This window comes from Netta rufina (genome assembly GCF_964035555.1).
Source record: "Netta rufina genome assembly, chromosome: 1".
Taxonomy (NCBI): Eukaryota; Metazoa; Chordata; class Aves; order Anseriformes; family Anatidae; genus Netta; species Netta rufina.
The window spans coordinates 1,026,693-1,046,111 of record NC_140123.1 but is presented as its reverse complement, the minus strand read 5'-3'; the positions used below and the strand labels follow the sequence as shown (position 1 = coordinate 1,046,111).

At 68.2% G+C, this 19,419-nt stretch overlaps 1 protein-coding gene across 1 annotated transcript in view; it reads right to left on the bottom strand.

Moving 5' to 3' along the window:
- The window catches only part of ARAP1 (ArfGAP with RhoGAP domain, ankyrin repeat and PH domain 1), a gene marked incomplete at its 5' end in the record, with an annotated part of 28,080 nt that extends 8,973 nt beyond the window's left edge, over positions 1-19,107 (bottom strand). The window contains 17 exon segments of the mRNA XM_084305106.1: positions 77-179; positions 491-626; positions 950-1,084; positions 2,032-2,206; positions 3,254-3,436; positions 4,787-4,872; positions 5,105-5,304; positions 5,396-5,502; positions 5,826-6,031; positions 6,175-6,295; positions 6,531-6,600; positions 8,391-8,519; positions 8,971-9,074; positions 9,765-9,835; positions 10,077-10,267; positions 18,487-18,752; positions 18,754-19,107. Coding sequence (XP_084161232.1) covers positions 77-179; positions 491-626; positions 950-1,084; positions 2,032-2,206; positions 3,254-3,436; positions 4,787-4,872; positions 5,105-5,304; positions 5,396-5,502; positions 5,826-6,031; positions 6,175-6,295; positions 6,531-6,600; positions 8,391-8,519; positions 8,971-9,074; positions 9,765-9,835; positions 10,077-10,267; positions 18,487-18,752; positions 18,754-19,107 — 2,637 coding nt within the window.
- Between the last annotated feature and the right edge of the window lie 312 nt (positions 19,108-19,419).

Here is a 19,419-nt window from a genome sequence, read left to right as displayed (position 1 = left end):
GGGGAGGGGGGCGCGGGAGGGCCGTCAGCGCGCAGCCCCCGGCCCCCACGCCGGCCCCAGGTCCCCCAGTTCCCACCTTGGCGATGGATTTGAGCCATTCCCGAGCGGCCTCGGGGCAGTCCAGCCCGAACAGGTAGAGCCTCTCCGACTCGATGTACACCTCGAACGTGCTCTCGATCCTGCAGGAAGAGAATTTCGAGGAACCTCAGTGCCCGGGGAGCATCCGCGGCACGAGTGGAGAGGGGCTCAGCCCCACCGATGGTCCCTCTGACTGGGGACCCCCCCAGCACATCCCCAGGGCTCCCGAGTGCTTTGCACACTCTCCCAGAGACCCAAGAAGTTAGCAAAAAGCTTGCAAAGAATAAAATGTTAAACAGGCTCCTTGCAAAATGGGCAGCTCAGTGCCATCAGGGCCGGGCAGCAGCCCCGCGGAGGGGACAGGGGGGCCGGAGGGGACACGGGGGTGTTTGGGGACAGGGGGGTGCCTTACCCGTGGGTGTGGGGCGGGTTGTTCACCAGGCACACGATGTCCCCTGCCTTGATCTCGCCGTTGGGCACGGCGTTGCGGTCGTTCTCGTAGTAGCTGAGGACGCCGTCCTGCAGCGTGCACCACCGCCGGCTGAACTCTGCGTGGCACCGGGGGGGGGGATGCTCAGCAACTCCACGTGCTCCGGCCACCTGGGGCCACCCAAGACCACCCGAGACCACCCACCAGCCCACCAGCTCAGGGCACAGCCCCTCGCTCCCAAAACCTCCCCAAAACCTCCCCAAAACCTCTCCAAAACCTCTCCAAAACCTCTCCAAAAGCAGGCTCGCTCCGCACGCCCCGGCTGTCTCACCAGTGCCCTGGGGAGCTGGGGGTGCTGCAGCCCCTCTGCCCTCTCCCCCTGCTGGGGCTCTCCAACCCCCCGCACCCCTTTTCCCCCCAACCCCGTGGGCCCCCACCTACCTTCCTGGCCCTTCCTCTCGCTGACGGGCTTGGCCATGGAGGGGGTTTTGTAGAGGAAGCCGTTGTGCGTGACGCAGGGCAGCAGCACCGAGTAGTGCTTCTCCTCGCCGCCCCCCACCTCCAGGCGTGGCGTCTCTGCGGAGGGGAGAACAGCCTGGCACGGGGCTCGGAGAGGGGGGTCACGGGGCCCTGAAATGCCCCCCGAGGCTGGGGGTTTCCCCTGCCAGAGCCCCCGTGCAGCCGCAGAGCCGCTGGGCACCGCGGGATGAGCTCAGGGGCTCGGGTTTCTCCGGTTCGCACGGAGGGGGCCTCGCTGCAGCTGCTCTCCCAGCCCTCTTTTTGTGCTGACAGCTCCAAAATCGCAGGGCCGGACCCCTCCTGGGCCAGCTCCAGCTCAGCGGGAAGGGCTTGGACGGGACTGGAGACTTGGGAAGGGCTTGGAGGGAGGAGGTGGCTGCAGCCCACGCTGGCGTGGGGTCTGGGGCTCGCTCCCCGTGCACCTCCACGCGTCCATCCCGCAGTGGGGATGCTCGTGGTGACGTCCCCAAGCACCAGCACCGGGACCCCGGGCAGCACCAGGGCTCCCCAAAATGCCCGACGTGGCTCAGCCTCTCCCCTCCTGCCCCAACCCAGCTCCTGGGCACCTCTGGGGCTTTCCCAGCAGGGCCAGACGAAACCAAAGGTGCAGAAATTCCAGCGAGGGGCAGAAATCAGGGGCTGGGGGGCTGCCGTTGGGAACGCAGAGCAAGGCTGCGGGGTGGCAGGAGCTGAGCTGAGCCCGGAGGCGGCTGCGGGCTCAGGAATTCGGGGCGGATCGCAGGGCTCCTGCGGTCCTGCTCTGGTATTTTGGTTTGGGGCTGGAACCCGGCATGAACAGAGCCCGTCTGGGTCACACAGGGCTGCCTTGTTCTGCACACAGCAGCGCCCCGTGCTGGGCGGGTGGCGGAGCCAGGATCAACCCCAAAAGTCTCTGCCTCTCCCCAGGACAGGGGACACTTGGAGACCCCCAGGGGACCCCCGGGGATACCCAAGGGACACCCGGGGACACCCGGGGGACACCCGGCGATGGGGACAGCCCTTACCCGAGGTCTTGTTGTGCAGCAGGAACTCCATCTGCAGCCTCTGCCCGCTCTTCTCAGCCAGCGCCAGGGGGACGGGGCACTGGGGGTCCCCCGTGGCGCACGTCACCGCCGCCCCGCAGAAGACCAGGGCCTGGGTCTCGGCCAGGTCGCTGGTGGTGACGGCCGCACACAGGGCCTGCGGCAGAGCAGGGGGGGCAGGGGGTGAGCTCCGAGCCTGCCCTTGATGTTGTGGCTCCAGGGGTGGGGGCGAGACCCCCGGCGAGGAGCCAGCCCTGCGAGGTTACGCCGCAGGGGAAGGTGCCGGGGAGCGCAGCCGGGTTCCTCCCTGCCGCCGCCAGCGCCGCCGGGGCCGGACAAAGGAGGGAAAGAAAGTTTTGGAGCTGGCGAATCCCTCCCTTAAGGAGCCCGGGGTGAAGTCATCCCGGCAGCAGCGGGGTGGGACGGGCTCTCGGAGCAGAAAAACAAACAAGCCCACATGCGAATTCCCGCGGCCGCCGGCACGGCGCGGCGCGCCCCCGGCTCTTGTGCAAACAGCGGCGCGCCGAGGGGAGCTGCACAGCCCCGGGGCACGGGGAGGCAGCACCCCGAGGTGGCTGTCACAGCACCGGGGGCACCAGGCTGTCCTGCTCCCAGTCCTGCTCGCAGCTGGGATGGGAACCAGTGGGATTGTCGTGCCCCGCTGGGAGCGCCTGACCCCGGTGCTTGGGGAGGTTTTGGGGTCAGGGGGTGGTGGAGGTTTGTGGGGAGGGTGCAGGAAGCAGGGCACCCATCGTGCCAGGGTCAGGCAGGGCATGGGGCTGCGGTGGGACCCAGGGATCCCAAAGATTCGGGGATAACACAAGGGGTGCTTCGCTCACGGTGCTGCAGGCTGGGAACAGAGCTGCGATCCCAGCTGGCTGTGCCCCGTAGCGGTGCCACCCTGTCCCTGTGGGGCTCCCATCCCGCCTGGAGACCCCAGGCTAAGGCTGGGGGGCACACGGGGAGAGCCTTGGAGGCTGGGCTGATCCAGGCAGGGAGGGAGGCAGGGATGGAGACCACCCAGCCCCCTGCAAACCAGGACCAAACCCCCATCCCCAGCACCCCAACGGGGCGTCCCCAACCTGGGACCGGTCCCACCGCCCACAAAGTCCACATCCCCGCCCCGAGAACGAGGGGAGACCTCGCTCCTGTGCTTTTGGGGACCCTCCCCCAAGGGGCGACACCCGTCCCCAGGACCACTGACCCTGTCGAGCTCCTCCTGGTTGCCGAAAAGCGGGTGGTAGCGGCGGTACTTGCCCTCGCGGTACTTGGCGATGAGGAAGCGCCGCCGGTCCTGGCTGCTGCTGCCGGGGCCGATGGCCTCGCTGGGGGGCACGTTGGCGGCCCAGAACTGGTTGGCCACGGCGTTGCCGATGTGGTGGAAGAGCTGCGGGGACAAGGGGAGGCCGGCGTGGCTGGGGGACGGGGTGGGACGGGGTGGGACGGGGTGCGACGGGCTCTGTGGGGCTGGGGGAGCCTGCAGGGAGCTTGCCAGCCCACCCCAAAGCGGTGATGCTGAGGCTCTCCGGGTGCAGGGAGGAGGAAGAAGAAGGCGTCGTGCACAAGGGTGGGCAGGGGGCGAGGGGCTGAGCCCAGGGGGGGGGAGCACCCGCCCGCCGCTGCGCTGCTGTGCCGCGGCGGCGTGACCCTAACCCGGCCCCGGCTCCAGGCAATTCTTCCCCTGCAATCCTTCCACTCCCCTTCCTGCCCCAGAAAAAAAAAAAAAAAAAAAAAAAGCACATCTGGAAAGCAGCACCAAGAGCCCGGGAGGGGATTTAAAGAGCTCTCCGCAGCCCCTCGCCACCCCGCTCCCCGACCCCATGGTGCACAGCCCCCGTTTTGCGCCCCGGGGCCGGGAGGTGCAGGTCTGCCCTGCGGCCCCGTTGCAGCCCTGTGGCAGCCGTGCCCGCCTGCTGCCGTGCCATGAAGCAGCAAAATTTGCCCTGGGGACACTTTTGGGAGATGGCATCGCCCCAGTGAACCCCCCCAGGGGGTGCTCCGTGAGCGTCCCCGTGCCCTTTGGGGTGATGCAAAGCAGGAGAGGGATGGAGCTGGGGTGCACGGGGGGCACGGAGCAGGCTGGGGCGCACGGGGATGTTTGCAGAGCTCTCTGCGAGCCCGGAGGGGTTAAGGGCAGCCTTCCAGGAAAGGGGAGGATCGGGGCTGCAGCTGGAAGGGTTTGGGCTGGGGAGCAGACAGCCCGGAGGCGGGGGTTGCAGGGTGGGACAGGGGCAGGAATGCAGCACCCGCTGGGGCCGCGGCACCGGGGCGCACGGCCAGGGCGGCACGGACCCCATGCCACGGGGCAGGCAGGGTGGCACGGTGCTGGGGACGAGTTTTGGGGCCAACTTAGGGTTCCTTCCAGCGGCCCCACAACCCACGAGGGCCCCCGGTGCTGCTGAGAACCTCGGTGCGGTGTCAAAGCCCAGCCCAACGCCCACCCCTGGTGCTGGTGTTGCCAAATTCCTCCTCCTGCCTGGCCCCGGGGTCATCCAGCAGCTCCGCAGCCGTCACCCCGTGGGTGTGCAGGTGCCTTCTGCCCCCCCAGCCTGGGCGTGAAGCCCCCCTCGTGCCCCCGGGGTGCACCGCAGGGATGGGGGCAGGGGGCTGCTGGAGGTCCCCTCCCTACCCGAGTCACAGCACGGGTCGGGATGGGGATAACAGCGGGGGCTGCGATGGGGGGGCACAAGGGGTGGCTGCCCCCAGAGCAGATTTCGGAGCCCATCCGTGCCGCTACCTGGATCAGCTCCTCCGTCCACACCTTCCTGTCCATCTTCAGGCTTCGGACCTTGGTGATGCCGGGCCCCAGCCCCCGGTGCTCCCCTTGGGGGGGGGTGAGAGGAGCCATTAGGACCCCCCTTTGGGGTCAGGGGGGGACGCAGAGCCGTGCCCCTCTCCCCCCAAACCCTCCTGTGCTGCACAGCACCACGGACCGAGCAGGGGAGGAGGTTTGGGGGAGCCCCCTCTCCCCGATGCCGGGTGCCGTTTGGAGAGGGGCCGGGTGCCGGGGCGCACGCAGCACCCCGGGGTGCTTAAGGGGGGGGGGGGTCGCTACCTGCACATCTCTTGCAGATGACGACGCAGAGGTTGATGGAGGCCCAGTCGGGCTGGGGGGAGCCGCAGTCGGCGCAGAAGCGGTTGGGCTCCAGCGCCCAGATCCTCTCCGCCACCTCCGAGTTGGAGAGCGCCTCGGCGATGGCGTGCCGCATGGCCTCCACCCACTCCTCCTTCTCCTGCTCCGACTCGGCCGAGAAGCTGCGGGCGGGGAGGGGAAGGTGAGGGAGGGATGGCCACGGGGATGGAGGGGGCTGGGGGGGCACCCCGTTGTCCCCCTCCCCGGGCTCACCTGAAGATCCTGTAGGGCGTCGTCAGGTCGAAGCCCCTGCGGTCCACCTCCTTGACGTTGCCCACGTTCATCTCGATGTAGGTGATGCCGATGCCCTGCCGGTAGTCCTGGGGGGGGGGGCGAGTGGGGAGGGGGTGGGCGGAGAGGTGAGGGAGGGCAGCCCCCCCCCCCCCCAGGGGTCCCCACGCACACCCCCAGCCCCGGGGCGCTCAAGGTTTGGGATGGAGACGCCACCGACCCAAGCGGGCGCGATGCTGCTGGGGTCCCCAAACCGCGTTAAGGGGGTCTGCAGCTTGGGGTCTGCCACCCTTGGGGTCTCCCCTCCCCATTTTGGGGAGCCCCAGCTCATTGCTGCTCTACCCCAGCTGCCAAAACGACGGGCGGGGGTCTCCATACAGAGCGCACGAGGGTCCCCAGCCCCTGCACCCACCTCCGAGTTCTTGTAGAGGAAAACTTTGTCCCCGGCCACGGCCACGAAGAGCTTGTGCTTGAAGCCCCTCAGCTCCAGGAATCCACTCTTATCCGCGGGCTCCGTGGCATCGGGGGAGGTCTGGGGCACGGGGGTCCTCTCCAGAGCTTTCCCCTTGCGCTCCTCCGCCACCTGCTGCAGGGTCTGCATCCACTCGTTGCGGTCGGCTGCGGGGTCGGAGCACAGAGGGGTCAGGGCTGGGGCTTGGGGGGGGGCTCATCCGAAGGGCCAGGGGGCTGCCAGGAGGAGGGGAGCAGCCCCGAAGTGGGGTCGGGGCTGGCTGCCCGCGGGCGTCCCCCCATCCGCTCACCGTCACTCTCAGCCCTAAAAACGAAGTTGCGGTTGGTGGTGACCACCTCGAATTTCTGGTCCCCGACGCTGGCGACGCGGGAGATGGAGGAGACGGGGATGAAGCGCTTGGAGTAGGCGTCCTGGGGGGGGACACGGGGTGGGGGGAGAGACGCACCGTCACCATCACCATCACCGCCTTGGAGATGGGTTGGGAACGACCCCAGGATGGAGCTTGGGGCACCTCGCTCCCGTGGTGCGCCGGGGACGTTGTCCCCTGGCACCTCCGTGCCACCAGGGCGCCCAGAGGGATGCGTGGTGGGCTCGGTGCCCCCCGACACCTCCAGCCCCCATCCTCAGCCCTCCTGCCCCCCTCACCTTCTCGCTGTCGAAGTAGCGGAGGTAGTCAGCGTCCAGCTTCACCCAGCGCTTCTGGTAGATGTAGGAGCTGGGGAGGGACAGGAGGGGCGCCTTGGAGGGGACAGGGCACCCAAACTGCACCCCGGGGGGGCTTGGGGAGCACCCAGATGGGAGCACGAAGGGGGCCGGGACAGGTCGGGCACGGGGACCCCAACACAACGCGGCCCCCTGCGTGGGTTTGGGTGCAGAAAGGAGGCGAGCCCCCGGCTGCAGCAGCGCCCTCAGCCCCCCCAAAATCCCCCCCATGTGCCCTTGAACACGGGGCCTCTCCGCCTGTGCCTTCACGCCCCAGTTGCCGACAGCCCGGGGCCACCTCGCCATCGACCCTGGTGGCAGTGGCGGGGGGGGGGTTTGTGCTTTCCTGCAGGCACCGAGGGAAGCAGGGAGCCGAGAGCAGGGGCTGCCCCTAAAAGCACCTCGTCAGATGCTGACCCCAATTAGCAATCGCTGCCAGAGCCCCCCCGGCTCGGTGGTGTCCCCATTCCTTGCAGGGCCCCCCCGGGCACCTCGCGCCCTCGGTGCGCATCAGCATCACCGGGTGGGGGTGCAGGGGGTCAGGCCACCCCGGAGCCCCCTGGCACCCCCCAAAAAGCCTCCGGCAAAGCCCCGGGAGCCCCCTTGGTGCCCCCCCAGCTTCGTGGGCCGTTGCTTAAGCGCTTGTTTGTTCAGGAAAGGATTTCAGCACCGCCACACGTGACCCCGCCGCGCTCGGCCTTTACGGAAGGAGGAAATCCTTCTTGAGGCTCTGGGCTCTTCCACCGGCCCTCCCGTTCCCAATCCCCATCCCGCAGAAACCCCTCAGCCCTCCCGTCTGGCTTTAGGCACTCAGGGTTAGAAATTTGGGTTGTTTTTCTTTTGGTTTTCCTTCCACTGCCTTCCCCAGGCTCCGGCTCCCCACCCAGGGAGCAGCTTCCCCCCCCCGGCTCCCCGGGGAGCTCTGTGTGGCTCTCACTTCCCCAAAACCAGCCCCGGGTTCCTCCTCCCCGGGGATTCAGGCCTCGGGGTTTCCTCGTGGCTGGTGTTAAGGTGCAGGCGGGGACCCGGGGCTCCCTCAGAGCCCTCCCTGTGCCACCCCTGGGTGCCACGGGCGCAGTGCAGGGGCGCGGAGCCCCGCGGTAAGGGGTTGGCACACAAACCACTTTTATGGAGGTCTGTGTGCCCCTGGGTGTTATCCCCCAATAACCCACAGGTGGACGCAGCAAGGGCATTGCCAGAAAAGCCTCCTGCAGCACTCACAGCGAATAAAATAAAATCTGAGCCCTGTGGGGAAGGCAGGGTGGCCGTGCCGGTGGCGCGAGGCAGGCTGCAGCCACCACTTCTCCCCAGACAGCAGCTTTCCGGGACTGCTGCCACCCCCGGGCTTCCCTGGAGCGAGCAGTGCTCATTTCCCAAAAACCCGACCCCACAGTGCTTGGACAGGGGGAAGCTGGAGCTGCAAAGTGAGGCCGGGACGGCAGCGGGGGCGTTGGCAGCGGGGCCACGTGCGAGGCTCAGCGCTCGGAGAGCCGCGGTCCCCGTCCTGCTCCCCAGCCCCGTTCCCCTCGCCCAGCCTCCCCTCCTGCTTCTCCTTCCTCCCCTGAGCTCCCTCCTTCCTCCTCCTCAGCCAGCTCAGTGCACCCGCTCGGAAAAAGGGCCTTTCACTAAAACCAGCTACTTTTAACCTAAACCAGGAGGCAGGAGGTGGCCGCAGGAGCCCCTTTCCACCAAAGCGCGACGCCTCCCCCAGCGAGCAGGAACCACAAGGGGGAAAAAGACAGCAAGGGGGCGACACGGACGGCACGGGGAGGGCAGAGGGGCTGCGCCCCAAATCTCACTCACCCCTGCGGCGGGTTCTTGTCCAGCCACCCCGCTCGGATGGTGGGGGAGAGCTGCGGGGTGGCCGAGCGCTCCATGCCGTCGCCGAGCGTGCCGGGGCTGGGGCCGTCGTCGCTCCAGCCTCTGCCTGCGCTGGGGAGCGGGAGCCAAGCATGGGGGGGGGGTTATGAGATGGTGAGGGGGTGGGCACGGCCCCCCCTGCACCACCCAGCACCCTGGGGTGTGGAGTGATGCAGGCGTGCAGCGTGCACCCCCGTGCGCACCCCCATGCGCACACGCATCTCGGGCATCACCAGCAGCGCGCGCACCCAGCCGCATGCTCGCAGGCGAGTGCCCCCTCCCCAAATGTTTACAGCCCCCTCCCCAAATGTTTATAGAGCCCTCCCCGAATGTTTACAGCCTCCCCCAAATATCTACAGCCCCCCCGTGCACGCACAGCCCCTCACATGCACCCCCCCCAGCCTCGCACACGCGTGCTCCTGCCCGCACGGCGCCGCGCACGGCCCCTGCCCGCGCACGCTCGCAGGGCCGCAGGCAGGCAGGCGTGAACACGCACACGAGGAGTGGCAGGAGGAGCCCCTACTTGGCCGGGGGAGCATCGTAGTCGTCCTCGATGAGCTCGTCCTCGCTGAAGAGGCTGTTGAAGCGCAGGGACCGCGGCCGACCCGTCACGGCCTCGGCATCCTCCTGCGGGGACACACGGGGGTGACAGCGGCAGCCCTGCACCCTCCCTGCTCCACACCAGGGCACTTGGGGAAGGCTCCAGCCCCCTCCGGCCACCCCCTGCACCCAGCAGGGTGCTGAGCACCCCACGCAGCTCGCAGCACCGCCACCAGCTAGGGATGCCCACGGAGAGGCAGGGAAAGAGGGCGCAAAATGCAGCGGCACCGCCTGCATCGCCCCTTTTTTGAAGCTTCCAGCAGTGCCCGAGGCTCTGCAAGGTGCCGTGGTGCTTCTGGATGGTCCTGGATGTCCCCCAGCACCAGGGGCAGCGGGTGGCACAGTTGGGGCCAGGGGAAGGCAGTGCACATCGCCAGGAAAAGGAGGGTGCTCAGGGTGCCGCAGCCCCCAAAATCAGCCCAGAACTGCAGAAATTCGGCCTCAGGAAGGAGCGCATGGCAAAAAAAATCCCAAATCCAGGCAATCAACGTGGGATTTGTGGCTGCGATGCTGCAGCCGTCCACTAGCACGCACTCCGTGCACGCCAGCCTGCGGGGAGGCTGCACTTGGGTGAAGCAGCAGCTCCGTGGGCTCGCAGAGCACCCTGCCCCAACCCCAAGCCGTGCCCAAAAACCCACCCAGGACCACCACCACCATCGGGGTGTCCCTGCACGCCCCCTGCTCGCCGCCCCAGCCCCTTCCAGCACCCACACCAACCTTGTCGGCCATCTGCCCCGCGGGGCTGGCTAATTCCTCCTCCCAGGCGGGGTCCTCGTAGTCAGAGTCATCTGCAAGGGCGAGCAGAAGGTGCTGGGCATCTCCTGGCACCGCCGCAACCCCTGGGCACCGCTCGGGGGTGGCTTTGCCCCATCCAGGAGCTGCCCCGGGGGGTCCCAGGGCTCTCCCCAAAACCCCTTTCTGTTCCCCTGCTCTTTTGCTCGTCACCCCAGCTGCCAGGTGATGTTCCCAGAGGGACCCCGCACCACGCCGGGGGTCCCAGAGGAGGATTGGGGACCCGCTGGTACTCACCGAACTCGGGCACGAAGGGACAGGAGGGCTCGGAGGGCGGCTGGGGCTGCGGGGCCGGCTGCGGCTTGGCACGGGGCAGCAGGGCTGGAGGGGACAGGGGGACAGGGGGCTCTCTGTCGGGGACGGGGACGGGGATGGGGACAGGGACAGGGACAGGGACGGGGACGGGGACCTCCTCCTTGGCAGGAACGCTGCGGAGAGACAGGAGCAGGCGCTGCGGGACGGCACCGCGGGCATCCCACGGACCCTCCCGCACCCGTTTCCACCCCAAAACCAGAGCCCCTTTTACAGCACCGACCCCAGCCCAAGCCCCAAAACCTTCCCGTGGCGGAGGCCTCACCCTGCGCGGGCTATGGCGGCGCTTTTCAGGCCTGGAAGGATTTCCTGGCACCCGGCCCCAAACCTCCCTCGCAGCTCAGGTTTCTTATCAGGGCCCTCGGGGACACCAGGGGCCGCCTCCAGCCTTGAAGCCCGGTCCCCTATCAGGTGTTTTGTCCCCTGGAGCTGGGTCCCAGGGGACCCAGGGGCACAGGTCCCAGGCTCGCAGCACCCCAGCTCTCCGCCTGGGGCCCCCCCAGCCCCAAAACAAGCCGATTTTGGCCGCCCCTCGCCCGTCACCGCCGCTCTCCGCTCGCTTCCTGCCTCCCCAGCCACTGCGGGCGGGCAGAAATGCAATGAAGCCCTCCGCAGCGCCGTGCTTCTGGGGGGCAGGAAATCAGGGGAAGTTCCTGCTGGGTGTAAAAATAAGAGGGACCTGATTGAGCGGCCCCACAGTGACGGAGTGGGGCCGAGCGGGGAGGAGGCTCGGCACGGCCCCGCAGCCCCACGGGGCGCCGAGCTCCGCCGGTGGCACGGGGGGTGCGCTCGGAGAGGGGACCAGGAATGGGTTTTTGTGCAAAAGTCGTGCACCAAACACGGCGCAAAGCCAAAAGGGGGATCTCATTGGGCTGCCATCCCACAGAGAATCACAGCCCAAGCCCCATGCAACGCAGCCAGCGAGGTGGAAAACTCAGCTCCACACCCAGGGGGCTCTGGCGGCGGTGATGCCAGCCCTCCGCAGCCCCAGGGCACAGCCTCGCAGACCCTGGGGCAGTTTTTTTGGGCTGTTTTATTCCCAGCCCCACTCCAAATCGCTCACTGAAGAGGTTTTGGGGGCAGCTGACAGCCCGTGCTGGAAATAGACGGGTGCCCAGGGTGGGTGCTGCCGAGCCATGGGTGCCACCGGAGACGTTCCCAGCCCTGCACTGGGGCCACCGTCCCCATCCATGAGCCCTGCACCTCCTGCCTGCACTGCAACCCCAATTTGGGGCGTCTGGGCAGGATCCAGACCCCAAGCACCAAATCCCAGCAGTTACACGGAGAAAGCTCAGCACCTCCCGGGCTGCTCCCAGCACCCAGCGCACCCCGGGCACGGCCACGCCGGGTCCCCAAGCTGCCCTCCCCGCGCCACCGAGGGTGCTCGGGAGCTTTCCCGGAGCCTCACAGAGCAAATTTGTCCCTCGGCTGCCAGGCTGCGGGTCAGGCTGACCTCATTTCTCAGCAGCATTGCCATGGGAACCAGCCACAACCATCCATACATTAGGGGAGCGGGGGCCAGTCCTCCCGCAGCTCCCAGTGCCACCACCGGCACCGCCAGGGGTGCAGGGACACCGGGGCAGGGAGGTGACAGGGGGTTTGTCACAGCTTAAGGGGGCCACTTGAGTGGCCTCCAGGCCCCCCGTGGGCTGCGTCATGAGCCCCAATGCCAGCAGCGAGCCGATGGCCCCGAGGTCCCCAAGCTGCTCCAAGGTCCCCACGCCTCCCCGAGGTCCCCACGCCTCCCCGAGGTCCCCAAGCCTCCCCAGAGCCCCCAGGCTGTCCCATTTCTTGTTGTTTCACACCGTGACGGGCAAGGACAACCACTGCCTCCTCGCCAAGGACACCTCAGGACACTTTGGGAGGACACCGTTCCTGCTGTCACCCGGTCCTGCCCGCGCAGTCCCCCCCTGGGGCTCACGGGACGAGGCCAGCAGCGGGCAGCCGCAGCGTCCTCGCGGCACTGATAACGTTTCAGTTCCCCAAAACACCCAGAGGAGAAGCTGCAAACGCACCAGAGCTGCAGACACCCTGGGGCTCCCCAACCCCAAAAAAAAACATCAGAAGCTCTCGCGGCCCCGCATGGGGAGCGCAGTGGGACCCCCAGCACCTCCAAAGGGTGCGCGCTGCCCCGTGCCAGCACAGGCAGGGGGCACAGCCCAGAACAATGCCCCCTCCTCGGCCACCTCTCCCTGCCCTCCTCCATCCCTTGGGGACGAGGAGGTGACCGTCCCCTTGTCCCCATGGGTGCCCCCCCAGCACAGCCCCTCCGCTCGCTCCTTTCGAGGTCCCCAAGCAGGACGCAGGAGGGCCGGGGGTGACGGTGGCACCAAGGGGTGATGGTGGCACCCAGGAGGGCTGGGGGTGACGGTGGCACCCAGGAGGGCTGGGGGTGACCTGCCAGGGCTCGGGGGGGCACGGTGGGGGGGTCAGAGCTGGCTGGAGGGCAGCAGCAGCAGCACGGAGGAAACCGCAGCGCAACGCTCGCTCTCGGCAGACCTGGAGCCCGCCGGGACCCCACAGCTCACCCCTCCCCCGGGTCTGGCCCACAAGTAACTTTTGCAAAATGCCCCCCACCGTGTCCCTGCCACCCCCCCGGGGCCGTTTCCGTGGGGGTCGGTCGGGGAGGGTGTGGGTACGGCCCCACAGCGGCCGTGCCCTGCGGGAGGAAGTGCCGGGGACCACGGCGGCGCTGCCGGAAGAGGGGGAGCCGGGGCGAGCGGCTGCACCCCCAAAATGCCGGGCAGCCGAGCAGAGACAGCCCCAACGGGGGGCTCGGGAGGCAGCAGGTCCCCCCCAGACCCATCCTGGGGACACCCAAATGTCCCCCTGCAGGGGCTGTCCCCTCCCGGAGCCGTGGCTGCTGGGGACGGAGCCATGCGCTGGTGTCGCTGCCCGATGGCGAGAGGGCGCAGCACCCAGATTGGGGGGGAACCCCCACCCCGAGGTGGGGAGGCATCACCCAGACGTGCACAAACAGCCCCCCCGGCACGGACAGGCATCACCCAGCCCGCTGCAAGCGTTGATCCAACGTGGAGAAGCCCCCCTGGATTTTGGGGGGGCATCGCCCCGCTGCTTTGGGTCCCCACGCCCCTGGGGACCCCTGTGCTCACCAAGCTCAGGGCACCAGCTGTGGGGCAGGGGAGGGCACCGGGGGCTGGGACCCGAAATTCTGAGCCGTGGGGGTCCGCAGCAAACCCCAGAGCAAGTCTCTGACACCCCGCTCCCCATCCACCCCCTGCAGCCATCACCTCGGGGTCCCCACGCCCAAAACCCGCACGAGCTGCAGCTGGGGCTGTCCCCAGCTCCCCCAGTCCGCACCAGTGCCAAATGGACCCGGAGGGGGGCCAGGCACCCACCGACACCCAGCACGGGGCCAAATCCTGCTGTGCACGTCCACGATGGGAACCAAGCACCTGGGTTTCACACCCTACTGTGCGTCACGTCTACGGGAACCCGGTGTCACCGTACCCACACCCTGCTGCGTGTGGCCTCTGTAGGAACCAGGCACCAGCGGGCCCCCAGCACCAGGAGCCGGGTGCGTGCGTGCCGTGGGTGCTGTTAGGGTGCTGCAGCTGCCACGCCACTCCCTGCAGCAAGCACGGCCACCACGGGAACCCAGCACCTCCCTGCCCTCAGCTCCCTGCCTGCTGCGTGCGCCCACGATGCGTGCGCGGAGGATTTCCACGCGTAAAGGCACGCACGCGGCACGGGCAGCAGGGCGCACAGGGTGACCCACGGATATGGGTGTCCTGGGGAATTTGGGGGCAGCACGGGGTCAGGAGGTGTCCCAGTGCCCATGGTGGCACAAAACAGCTCCTGCCAGCCTTCCTGGAGCCTCCGGGCCATGGTGAGGACGTGTCCCTGTCCCTGTCCCTGTCCCTGTCCCTGTCCCTGTTCCCGTCCTCTCCATCACCAGACACGCCACCACCAGTTTGTCCCAGTGGGTCGGAGCCTGGCCAGGCCCAGCCGTCCCCACACAGGACCCGTTTCCACAGCTCAGGGTCCCCAGCGTGGCGGTGACACTCAACACCCTTCCACCACTCGCTGCTGGTGCTTTCGGAGCTTCACTGCCTCCAAAATGCCTCCAAAACCCTGCAGCAGGGAGTTCCCCAGCGCCCCAAGCACCTCCTGGTGCCACCCGGGCGGCCCCGGAGGGGAAGGGACAGGGGGAGAGGGGAGCGTGGCACCCTGGGGACGCGTCCCCACCTCCCGGGGCGCAGGGAAAGGAACTGACCCTGCAAGGAAAGCAAAACAAAAAGCAGGAGGCGACGCTGCCACATCCCCCCCGGGGGTGTCAGCGCGCACTCAGGCTCCGACCACCTCGGTGGTGACACACAAAAAGGGTCAGAAGGCACAAAAAGGGTCAGAAGGCACAAAAAGGATCACGACGCACAAAAAGGGTCAGGAGAGGATGGTGTCCCCTGCCTGGCACCGGGGTGCCCGAGGGCGCCGCGCCACGACTGTGCCGTGGCCACCCCGAAGCCCGGTGGCACCGCGGCACCCTGCGCACAGCCACCCTCCCTCCTCCGCCCCAAATTCACCCCAATCCCTCGAGCCAGAGCGGAACCGTGGGCTCAGAAAGACTCAGAAAAGGCGCAAAAGGAGGCGAAATTCCCACTTTTGGAGAAGAGGAAGCTCCGTGATTCCGTCCCCTGTGCAAACCCCCCCCCCTCCCTCCGCCACGCTTGGCACCGAGGCTGCGCTTCGCCGCGCGCGTGCCCCTACCTGGGGTGGGGTGGGGGGGTCCCGGGGGGGGCCGATTTCGGCGCCGTGGGGCGAGGCGATGCCGGGGAGCGGAGCTGGGCCCGCTCGGCCGCCCCCCGAGCACTTCCTGCTCGGCGCTCGCTGCGCACAAAAAGCTTCCTGAGCCACCCCAAGGCGGCCGCGGCCGGCCCCAAACCCACAGCCCCGCGAGGGGCCTCGAGGGCCTCGCTTCCTCCCCGCGGGGAGGACGGGTCCGTGGGGGCTGCGGGGATGGGGAGAGGGGTGGGGGCACGGGAGGGGGACACGGGGTTTTACATGGGATGGGGACACGGGATGGGGAATGGGGAACTGGGATGGGGACGCGGGATGGGGACATGGGATGGAGAGAGGGGATGGGGACATGGGATGGGGAGCAGGGTTGGGGAGTGGGGACATGGGATGGAGCGAGGGGATGGGGACACGGGATGGGGACACGGGATGGGGAATGGGGACATGGGATGGGGAGCAGGGTTGGGGAGTGGGGTTGGGGACATGGGATGGGGAATGGGGAACTGGGATGGGGAGTGGGGATGGGGACAACGGATGGGGACACGGGATGGGGACATGGGATGGGGAGAGGGGATGGGGACACGGGATGAGGAATGGGGAACTGGGATAGGGAGCAGGGTGGGGATATGGGGTAGGAAACGGAACAGGGATGGGGACACGTGATAGGGAATGGGGAATTGGAATGGGGAGTGGGGATGGGGACATGGGATGGGGACATGGCACGAGGAGAGAGGATGGGGAACGGGGAACAAGGATGGGGAGCAGAGATGGGGACATGGCATGGGGACAGGGAACAGGGATGGGGAGAGGGGATGGGGACACAGGATGGGGACATGGGATGGGGAATGGGGAACAGGGATGTGGAGTGGGGTTGGGGACACCCATGGGGACAAGGGATGGGGACACAGGATGGGGATAGAGGATGGGGATACGGGCTGGGGACATGGGATGTGGAGTGGGGTTGGGGACATGGGATGGGGACACGGACTGGGGAGTGGGGACATTGGGCTGCCTTTCTGGGGCCATCTGGGCGCACAGAAATGCGGCTCTGGAGAAGGTCCCCGGGGCTCCAGGACCCGCGGGGGGGACAGCCAGGGCTGTCCCGAAGACCCCCAGGGGTCTTCGGGAGCCCAAACCCCACAGCTGGGTGCGTGCCCACCCCACAGCCCCCCCCCCCCCGCACCCCCTGGGGGCATCCTGCTGCCTTGGGGCCCTAAAAACCCCCCCTGGGGCCACTGGGGGCCCTTCCCATCCTGGCCACATGGACACCTTGGTGCGGGGGGGTGCACCCCCAGCCCTGCCACCACCACAGACCCCAAAACCACAGCGAGCCCCAGTTCAGCTCTGAGAACGTGGGGACCCCCCCCAGGTCCCCCCATGGCATTATTTCGGAAGGGACCCCCCCCAGGTCCCCCCATGGCATTATTTCGGCAGGGACCCCCCCCATGCACCCCTCCTGAGGACAGGGACACGATGGGCGCTGTCACCAGAGGCTGGAGAAATGGGGTCCCCCGGGGGGGGCTCTGCCTTTTGGGGGGGGGGCTCACCAACCACAGGAGCGCATTGGGATGCTGGGGGGGGGGGGGCGCACACATGGCCAACATCCCCCCCCACCCCATTACAAGCGCTGTGCCCACGTCCACAAGCAGGATTTTGGGGTGCACAAGCTCTGGATGTGCCCTGGGGGGGGGGGAATTATTCCCCTGGGGGGGGGGAATTTCCAGCCCTCTGCACCCGCTCTGCGGCTGCACCGGGGCCGCTTTCGCTCTCAGCTGCAGCTTGGGGGGGGGGACACACAAAAAAAGGGGGGGGCACACACACATCCTCACCCCCCCCCCCCAGCCCCCCAGGGCTGTGCTCGCTGCTGTCACCACACCGCAGCCGCTTTCATGTGACGGGGAGGGGGGGGGACAGCAGCTGCCTGCGGTCTGCAGGGCAGGACGAGCTCTGAGCCCACACCATAACACGGGGGGCTGTGCCGGGGGGGGGGGGGGTCCTACAGCCCCCCCACAGGGCTGGGGGAGAGCAAACGCACCCCCAGAATAAGGTGGGAGAGGGGAGGGGGTGGCGGGGTGCACGGGGTGCCCAAGGTGCCCCCCGGTGCCACCGCGCCCCAGGGTGCCCACGGCACCGAGGGGCAGGGAAATCCCCCCCCCCCAAACCCCCCCCCGGGGCATTTTTGGCCCCAAACTGCCCCAACTGGGGCAAAAAAAAAATAAAATAAAATAAAAATGACGATAAAACAGTAAAATCCAACTTGCAGCCCCCCCAAAAAACCAGCAGCAAAGAGCGAGACGCAGAGCGCGGGGGGCGCACGGAGAGGTTTGGGGGTCCCTCGGCACACCCCCCCCCCCAGGGATTGGGATGGGGCTGGGGGTGTCCCAGTGGGTGTCCCCCCCCCCCAGTGGGGACAGAGTGACACTAGAGGGCACCAGTGACCAGGACAAGAGGAGCCATGGGGTGTGGGGAGACTGGGGGGGGGGTGAAATGGGGCTGGGGGGACACCAGGGGGGTGGGGGGGTGGGGGGATCCCCAAGGGGGTGTGCTGGGGGTGTAGGACCCCCGGGGGGACTTATGGGAATTGTGGGACCCCCAGGGGGGTGTGGGGGGTGTCGGGACCCCCAAGGGGGTGTGCTGGGGGTATTGGGACCCCCAGAGGGGCATACTGGGGTTGTGGGACTCCCAGGGGGAAGCAGGGGTGTAGGGACCCCCAGGGGGGTGTGCTGGGGGTATTGGGACCCCCAGGGGGGCATACTGGGGTTGTGGGACCCCCAGGGGGGTGTGGGGGTGTAGGGACCCCTAACGAGGTGTGCTGGGTGCATGGGGACCCCCAGGGGGATGTACTGGGGTTGTGGGACCCCCAGGAGGGTGTGGGGGTGTTGGGACCCCCAAGGGGGATGTACTGGAGTTGTGGGACCCCCAGGGGGTGTAGGACTCCCAGGGGGGTGTGGTGGGTTATATGAGGACCCCCAGGGGGACTTATGGGAATTGTGGGACCCCCAGGGGGGTGTGGGGGTGTAGGGACCCCTAAGGAGGTGTGCTGGGCTTATGGGGACCCCCAGGGGGACATACTGGAATTATGGGACCCCCAGGAGGGTGTGGGGGTGTTGGGACCCCCAGGGGGGTGTGCTGGGGGTATGGGGACCCCCATGGGGAAGTACTAAAATTGTGGGATCCCCAGGGGGATATGGGGGTGTAGGGACACCCAGGGGGGTGTACTGGGGGTATCGGGACCCCCAGGGGGGCATACTGGGGTTGTGGGACCCCCAGGGGTATAGGTGGGTGTAGGGACCCCCAGGGGGGTGTGCTGGGGGTATGGGGACCCCCAGGGGGATGCATGGGATTTGTGGGACCCCCAGGGGGATGCAGGGTTTAGGGACCCCCAAGGGAGTGTGCTGGGGGTATGGGGACCCCCAGGGGGGCATACTGGAGTTGTGGGACCCCCAGGGGGATGCCGGCACGTAGGGAGCCCCCCAAGAGGATGCGCTGGACCCTCCCCTCATAGCAACCCCACAGCTCGCCCCCTCCCCATTCTCATCCCCCCCCCAGCACCCACCGCTCCCCGTTCCCAGCCCCGTACCTGCTGGCCTCGTACTGGGACCCGGCCCTGGGGGGCAACGCGGGCGGGCGGCTGGGGGCCGGGGGGGTCTTCAGGGACTGGCATTTGCCCCCCACCTGGTGCCGCTTGGCCGGCAGCGGGGGTCTCGCCAGGCTCTCGGCTTTGGGGGCTGGCAGAGGGGGCAGCTCGGGGGCCGGGCTGCAGGGGGGGGGCGGCTCGGGGGTGCTGGCAACTGGGGAGAACTTAACGGGGGGCTTGCAGCCCACCCGGGGAGGGATGGGGGGGGGGCAGCAGGGGGACGCTCGCGGCCTCCTCGCGCTCCAGCAGCGGCGGGGAGCTGGGGGGCTCGGTTGGCACGGCGGTGCCAGCTCCGGGGCGGAAAATGTGGCGCTTCATGGGCACCGGTTTTCTCGGGGGGGGCTCGGGCAAAGTGGCCTCGGCGAAGGCTTTTTGGACGCCCAGGAGGATGCGCTTGCGGTGTCCGGGCAGCAGCACCCCCAGGCGGGTCAGCCCCTCGTCCGTCAGCGCCCGGCAGTCCCAGACGGTGCGCAGCTCGCTGCGCTCGAAGGCCTCGGCGTACTGCTCCAGGTGGAGGGCCGCCAGCCAGGCGGCTACTGGGAGCCATCCCCCTTCCTCCTCCATGGCACGGGGGGGGGGGTCCCGAGGCGCTCAGAGCATCTCCTCCGCCCGGCGGGGCTCGGCACGGCAGCGGGACCTGGGGATGGAGAGGGACGGGGTGAGCGCAGGGCGGTTTTGGGGGGGGGGGGGGCCCCTCGTTCCTTCCAGCACCGCGCGCGTCCCCGTCGGTTTGGTGCCCAAATGGGGCTGGGGGGGAGCTGGGGGCGGCACGGTGCCAACCCAGGCACCGAAATGTGGGTGTCCCGGCGCTAATTAGAGCCACACCGAGGGTTCTAATTAGAGCCATCCCCCTTGGGAGAGCCGGGCACGGCGCAG